The following is an 8,776-nucleotide window of genomic DNA, read 5'->3' on the forward strand; positions in this document are numbered from 1 at the left end:
TTTATGCTTTTAAAATAGTTTCAGAGTAAATCCATTGATTTAAAAGAGTTGTGGAATTTGTTCCCAAAAAATATGATAAAAATAATATTTACCAAAGCATTTCATAAAGAAATGTATTTTCATTATATAATCATAGCTCGGGATGTCATGTTCCGATACAGACACAAAAGCATAAACAGAAAAAGATAGACCATACAACAGTTACATATAACAACTGGTCTAATAAACAAAATAATTTGATGATTCATCCATCTTATGCCCTCACGCCACTACCTGTAATACAAATAAACTGAGTGGGTCAGGCTTGGGAGCCTGGTGAGCAAATAGGGTTTTCAACCCGCAATAAATAATTATATTTAATTTCATCAACTAACAATAACCCGATTACCCATTCCCGTTATCCTCACTTTACGTCCCTAAAACAACATCTATCTCAAGGGACCTAATCTAGGATTTTCATCGGGACAAACATTAATGCAAAGGGGTTTCCTCAACAGTAGATGTCCTAAAGGCAACCATGAGGGGGATAGAGTACACCGGTGAACACATCGTTCACAACACCTACAGGTTATGAGCCTGCTAGCGTTCCACATGTCTGTCTAAAAAGAGTTTGTGGTCGTTATCCATACTCCGCTGAATAACTAGATCAACAACAACATCGAGGCCTCTCATCTATTTATCACACATCAACTATCTACCCATGTTCTACCCAACATATTAGTAGATAAAAATATATATTTTTATACATAGTTTAAAACCTGTATAGCATTCTCATTCAATACATATTCCAAACAATAGATGAGATACATACACATAACACGTATTTCATAGAGAATAAATAATATCTATGAGACAGAAGAAAGTGAATATACATTCGCACATATAACAACAAAATATACACATAACACGTATTTCGTATAAAATAGTTCATAATTATGCGTTAGAAGAAAGTAACTACACACTCACTTGATCAGAAGATGATCGGACAACACTACGACTTGTAGAAATAGTATTCTTTGGTAGATCTGGAAGATCTTCACAAAAATTGGCTTCTCGTGGGCAGAGCTTCGGCTTGGGAATTTTTACTTCTCGGGATCTTCGGGGCTTCGGGATTAATACTGGGGCTTCGGGATATTTCTTGCACGTAAAATGGGGTAAAAATGAGTGAGAGAGAAGAGTTTGAACAAAAGAAATCGGCAGTTATCGACATCTATTTATATGGTGCTGAAACCTCGATTATGCTGGTCGTAAATCTAGGTACGCTGGGCGTACTAAGCCTTACGTTGGGTGTACGCGACGTCACTGCATGCGTATGGCACTCGATTTCGGTTAGGTGACGTCGCTGAGGCGGTTCCGAGTATGCTGGGCGTACTCAACTACGCTGGGCGTAGTTCGGATAAGATCGATGACTCCCCCCCCCCCTTCGGATAATATCCGAATTTATATTAAAATTTAATATCTTAATTATTTAATAAACTTCAAAAATTCATATCTTCCTCATACGAACACCGTTTTCGACGTTCTTTATATTCACGCGTAGGTGAGACTAAGCTCTACAACTTTCGTGTAGACTCCGTCGGCTGATTTCGACTATATTTTTATTGTATTATTTTTAGTAGGCCAGGACAGGAAAACTCCGTTATAAATTCATAACTTCTTCATCTGACATCCGTTTTCGTCTGTCTTTTCACCATTGCACTAGTATCAACGAGATCTTCGATTCTCATTTAGATTGTTTCGACCAACAATCACTCAATCTCGAATTCGAGTTTTGGGCAGCATACTGCTAAGCTGAAACTTAGAAAAATCATAACTTCCTCATGCGAAGTCAAATTTGGGCATTCTTTTTATGCACGCTCTCGGTTTAACGAACTCTACAACATTCGTTTAGATCACCAGGGCTAAATATCGCTCTATCTTAATTTTGTATTTTACATCATACAACGTCGTTCCGGTTTTGTCGCGACATTCTATATATATTCGGAAACCTCGTTTCAACTACTACAACATTACCCATAGATATCGGCTTTATCTGACATTTCATTTTGACGCTTATTTTCATACTTAATTCAATTAAGACACACAATTAAGCACAAAACACATAATACTCAAATAATACACTTCTATTATTTCGAAACGGGTTACAAAGGCTAACCTAGACTATTACATCAATATTAATGACAAGCCCAGAAACACAGACGTTACACAAAGTAGTCATCAGCAGCTGCTAACAATTTAGAAGACATGCTTATTTTTACATAATTCACAAGAGAATCCTTTCCAAGTCTTTCAACCTAAAAGAAATGAAAGAACATACTTAATATCATAAAAAATTGCATAATAGATTCTAAATTTTTTTAAAAGTAAATGTAAAAAGTGACTTTTGACATATTCACATGATACTTTACTATAAGCAAGAGCTCTTCTTCAACATATTTTCAAGCTTCTCTCATTACATGCTGCCAACATAAAAAAATATCAATGATCATAAAATTGCGAAGAACAATAAACTTGAATGTAATTTCAACATATTTGCAAGTTGCCCACAAAATGTATATATTATTCACTTCTTGCACACTATTTGGCCTTCAAGACGAGTCGAGTTCAATAACAAAATTAGGCCTCCACACTTAAAGATTCACCAGCAACATTCTCCACTCTTGCATACCATTCACCAATAATCCGGTGCTCTACCATATCTTTACATGGCGTCATGTAGCGAATAGATCTCAGCACCCCAAAGATTGCCACGTCAGCTAAATTAGGCTTTAACCCCTGTCACAATCAAATTCATAATATATACAAACATTAATACTAATGAAACAAAATTGAGATGAGATCATATTGAGTGACTTTCAAAATATAATTAACTAATAATATGAAATATAAAATAAAAGCACAGACCAAATAACAATCAAGGTTCAAGAAAACTGGACTAAAAGCTCCCTGCCATCAAGTGCATCAACCTATGTTTCAGTAGCTTCATATAAGTATGTCCTTTCATCAGTGATATTATATTTTTTTTTCTTTAATTTCTTTGGACACAAAATACATACAACAACCCTCGTATATTTTACTATGTGTTTCTCAATATAGCCGAATATACCTTCATAAAATTTCAAAGTTTTACTAAGAATCAATAATTATTAAAAAAATATTAATAATGTTAGTTTCGTGGCTTACCATTGCTAGTGATATAGTTGGAGGGTTCAAGAACTTCATAAGTGTTGCACTATATATTTGGTGATAACATTATTTGCCGAAATCTATGCCTTATATATTTCGGATTCTGTGTTGTATATTGAATGTATTTTATTGTAATTGTATGTTACATATTAGTTTAGAGTTTCCTTCTTTTCCGGATGTATCTTCTGTATTTATACCGACTTTGATCAACCGATTTTGATCAATGAGAAAGGGAAATTGATTCTCAAAGACTTATATGTTATCAGAGCCAAGGCTCAATACCGTTTTTCCTTCTTCCCCCACAGCCACGACTATGTAATTTTTCTTCCTTTTCTCTATTAATCATCATGGGTGACAAGTCAGATCCTAACCCTACCAAAACAATCCACCCCGTCTACACAATAAAAAAACATTCAGAACAAGGTGCAAATCCTTGATGACACCAAGGTTACATACTCGTCTTGGGTACAATTGTTCAAACCCCATGCAAGAGGATACAAAGTCCTGGCCCACATCGATGGTATAACACCTCCAAATCCTACTGTTCCGGACTATGAAGCCTGGTAAAAAATAGATTCTATTATTCTTCAGTGGATTTACGAAACACTATCTGGCGATCTCCTTGCTTGTGTCCTCGATCCAAAATCCACTGCCTTTCAAGCATGGAACAAAATCAAGGAAATCTTCCAGGTTCTTGCATTTCTGCCTTGGAACACAAATTCAACAACCTAACTCTTTGTGCCACATTCTCTCTTGAAGCCTACTACCAGTATCTCAAAGATCTTGCAAGCCAGCTTGAAGACGTGGAATGTCCTGTCACAACAAACTGCTTTGTTTTACAGCTTTTGCATGGCCTACCTTTCGAGTATGATCCTGTTTCGGCTTACATCAATCAAACCCTACCTACATGGGACATAGCGTGTTCTTTGCTTCAACTGGAGTACCAACGCCAACGTGATCGCTACACACACTCATCAATCGAGGTTGCAACCACCGTCGAACCATGAACCACCTCCCAATCCACCACCACGTCACGACGGTACTAAAAATCTTGGTCGCCAATCCCAACAAGGTAACCCTAATCGTAGATTCACCCCATCTGCATCTCAAAACATGTCTACCTACCAGCAACCTGCCGATCGACCAACTTGCACCCAAACAACCGCCACAACTCATCCTCAGGCCAAAAGCGACTACCATGGTCTGCTTATCCATCACCGTTCTGGGCCGCTCCTTGTTAGGATTCTACACCCCTGTCTATATCCGACTCAAAGCGGCTGGGCTGCCCCTTGGGGAACACCTGTTGCTGGTACATCATAGAAATTCAATTGCCAGCCACAAGCCAATCCTGAAGAAGTCAACCCATTGGAACCTTCCGAACATGAGACTGCTTTTTGTACTATGAATCTTAATCCTAATGATGACCAGTAGTACATGGACTCAGGTGCCACCACCTATTATACTATAGAAATAGGTAAAATATCTACCCCTTGTATTTCATTTATTAGCAATTTGTTTGTTGAAAATGGTAATCAGGTACTGGTTCTTGGATCAGGACATACCATATTACCTCATCCTACCAACCCTTTTCACCTTAAAAATATCCTTCAAACACTTAATGTCGTAAAAAACCTTGTGACTGTATGTAAGTTTTTTTTGTGACAATTCTGTTTCAATCGAATTTGACCCATTTGGTGTTTTTATTAAGGATATCAAGACTGGGAAGCTCATGACGAGGCACAATAGCTTCGTGGATCTCTACCCCTTCACCAACCAAGTACATGCTCCAACTTTATCTTTTAATGTTTATTCTACTTCTCATATTTGACACTTTAGACTAGGACATCCACAACATCATGTAATCGCTTTTCTTCATTTTAATAAACACATTTCTTGCAATAAAGTTGAAAAAACTTTTGTATGTCAATCTTGTAAAATTGTGGACTTCTCAACATCCACCACTCTAAAATCATTTGATCTTGTTCATTCTGACTCGTGGACTTCTCTCGTCCCGAGTAAAATCGCTTTTAAATGTTACCTCATCATAATCGATGACTTCACTCACTATACATGGGTTTTCCCCTCAAACTTAAATCTAAAACATTTGACAAAATAAAATCTTTCCACAAATTTATTCAAACATAGTTCAACACCACCATCAAAACCTTTCAATGCGATAAAGGTTGTGAATTTGATAACCATAAATTTCATACCTTTGCCTCCACTACCGGTCTTCATATACGTTCTTCATGCCCACACACTTCTCAGCAAAACGACACTGCCGAACGCATAATTCGTCTCCTAAACGAACTCATGTTATCTCTCCTTACTTATGCATCCTTACTACCTCCATCTGGTTTGACGCCCTCCACAACGCTACCTACCTTCATTACGTTTTACCCACCAAATTTCTGTTGGATTAGGTGTCTAAGCCCATAACTATAATTGGTATGTACTTGACCCGGGAGTAGCATGGTCCATTTGGGTTGCATATCACCAGGACAATTTGATAGGATGGACTTTTGAGAAGAGGTTATTTATAATTTGTTAATATATTATAAGTTCTAATATATTAACATGAAATCATATTATTATTTAATTAGTATTGATCAATAATTAATTTTGTGATCAAAAGAGACTATTTAAATATTAGGGGTTGATTTGGTAAATCATTCATTCTTATGGTCTGGGCCAATGATCCATGATTCTTTAGGTTGGGCTAAACCAATGTTACAACCCTTGGATGATCCATGGGGGTTTAAACCCATGGAGCCTAAGGAATATGGAAGGTCATACACATTAGGGTTTACATGGTGTAACCCTAATCTTGCCACACTATATAAGACGCCCCTTAGCATCCAAAATGACACTAGAGGTTCTAGGAGTCCATTGAGTCGATTTTGGTGCAAGAAATACTCTCTCAAAAGTCACCTTTGTTCTAGGTGTGTTGTGATTCCATTTGAGGTGCAACACTTGGGGCACTAAGTTCTTAAAGGCTTAACTCATGAAGTTCTACAAGCTACAACAAAGAGGTAATTCTATAAGTCTCTTTTATGTTGATTATGTCATTTCCATGCTTGTTGTAGGCTTAATGCTTTGGAAACAATATTGCATGTATAGTTAGAGAAAACATAGATCCAAAACATTTAGGGTTGTATGTGCACCATAGGATGTTGTAATATACTAAAACCCTTCAGTGGTATCAGAGCCTAAGGTTGTTTTCTATTATACTTGATGCTTATTGTTTTTTAAAGTAAGAAAAATCGTTTTTTTGGAATGTGCCCGATCACCATGAGGTGGTGACTGTTCAGTTTGGGGCAAAATTTTCAGTTTTTTGGCCTGTTTTGGATTAGGATTTTTTTTTAAAATAACAATTGAATTCAATACATATCGATTGAAGGCAAACGGGCAACAAGCTGCGCTGCTAGCCCTTTTTGGATGGCAAAACCTATTCTTTTGAAAACAACATTTGTGGATCTAGGAGATATGACATTAGAATGCATGACCCATTGGACTCTGTTAAGGAGCTCCACCGCCTCTGGTGCAAGAAAACCAAATGTATCGAATGCAAAAGGAACAAACACATGTTGATTTTCTCTACATGCATTGTCGTGCTTTACCACTTTGCACGCAGCGGCTTTCAAAGCGGCATGCCCAACTGCGAAACCTCCGCTCCCCAAACCAACGAGAGGAGATAAACCAGTAAGATCCATGCACGCATGCTTCCCTCCTATCCATCCAAAGACCAAAATGTCAGCCGGTCTAAGTGTGCACCTGCCATCCTGCGGGTCCGTCAAAAAGCTAACTGGCGCTTCTTGCTTCACAGATATACCAGCACGCCGACAAGCATCAAAGAGAACATCTCGAACCACATCATGTCTATACTTGAAACCAGGGAGCTCTCTACAATGAACCGCGTGTTCCCCAAAGGTATCCAAACATGCCTTGCGACAAACTGGGCATATCTCGTCAATTGGGAATATGGGAATCATGAGGCGGTAACGAAGGATAGTTCGGTACTCCACAGGAGACATATGCTGGACAAGACCATCAATAGGGATAGTTAGTAGAAAATATTGAGCCTGAGGTGCCCGCAGACACTCAAAGACTGCTTTCTGTCTGACAGTCATGTCGAAGTTGACTTCCATATCTTGGATGATTTTTCTAAAAAGGGCACACGCCAAAACTTTTTGGGATTTAGGGGGGGGGGGCGGTGTCCTTATTAGTGAAACCGCTACAGTCAAATCCCAGAATCGTATCACGGAGATGAGTCATAGCACATAGATAATCCGAGTCCATACCACCTATGCCACTGTCACACAAGATGTGGTCTTGTAATGCCCAAGATTGGGCCCTCGAGGCTACAAATGCGTAGGAGGAAACCTCGTAGGCCGAGTACAAACCCAAACCACCAAAACGAATAGGTAAGGAAGCCAAGCGCCACTGAATGATTCCAAAGAAGGGGCCTCCACATACCACCATATCCTCGATAGACCTGCGCAATCCCTTGTCAAAGAATAACGCTGCCTCTTCTATGTGTACCGGCTGACATGTTCTTAAACCAAAGAAAAGTTTTGCAATGCCCATACATGATCGAAGCAAAAGGAGCTCACTCTGTGGGTCACATAGTTATGGAAGAAGGCCCATCAAATCAACAACATTGACCGCTCTTTTCATGGCCAACCCGCTAATAAACCCCGCATCTCTGCTAAAAGCCCCCCAAGGAGTTTCACCCCCAAAGAAGGTCTCCCTATCTTCGTAGGGAATAAATCAGCCCGAAGCTTCCTACCATCACATGAGGGCCAAAAATCTCCGTTTTCTTGATGTTCAACTCGAGACCCAAACCTGGACCATGCAACCGAATTATGTTCAACACTCTAGCCACCTCCTTTGAACCCCCAATGACAGTCCCATCATCTAGGTACCAAGCATGGTGAAGGAGCTTACAATTGTCTCTAATCTTGTGCACAAGCGGGTGCAAAACAAGGGCAAAAAGAAGAGGGCCCAAGGGGTCACCTTGCTGCACCCTAGTGGCAGACCATATATGTTGGTCTCTGATATAAATTCTCGCTGCTTGCCCGTACAAGAAATTCACCCAAAAAGAAATGGAAGGGCACATCTTCTTAACCTCGTGGAGCAATGCTGAACGATCCACTAGGTTAAAGGCATTCGAAAAATCCACAGTCATCATTACAAGAGATCCATCAGCATGGTGTTCACTCAACACCCTATTGGCACTATGTAACACAGCCTCAGCACCGCCAGATACACCAACCCCAAACTGAAAATCATTAAGGTACTTGTCCATTTCTTTACCCACACCTTTCATGGCAACCTTGGAAACCAGACGTCTCCATATAGTGCCTACTACAATCGGACGGATTCCGTTGTCAGGTTTAAGTAGAGGCGTGAGAGGAGCGGATGCAACAAACTCTGCCAAAATGGTTGGACATCTTCCCTCTAACCATAAATTAACAACTGAAGTGATAGCATGTATGAGATCTGTGGCAATAGCAGACCCTTCTCCACAAAGGGCGTCTAGTAAGTGTTGAGCCCTCAAGCCATCTCTCCCGCAAGAAGTTCCTTTAAG

The 8,776-nt window shown here is 39.3% G+C and overlaps 1 protein-coding gene across 1 annotated transcript; it reads right to left on the reverse strand.

Moving 5' to 3' along the window:
- Window positions 1–7,936: 7,936 nt before the first annotated feature.
- LOC145060152 (uncharacterized) lies at window positions 7,937–8,494 on the reverse strand. Its single transcript, XM_079007867.1, has one exon. It carries the CDS (start codon window positions 8,492–8,494, stop codon window positions 7,937–7,939), a length of 558 nt encoding a protein of 185 aa, XP_078863993.1.
- Window positions 8,495–8,776: the final 282 nt, after the last annotated feature.

The sequence above is a fragment of the Lactuca serriola genome, chromosome 6 (genome assembly GCF_051521515.1).
Source record: "Lactuca serriola cultivar US96UC23 chromosome 6, Lser_US96UC23_V15, whole genome shotgun sequence".
NCBI lineage: Eukaryota > Viridiplantae > Streptophyta > Magnoliopsida > Asterales > Asteraceae > Lactuca > Lactuca serriola.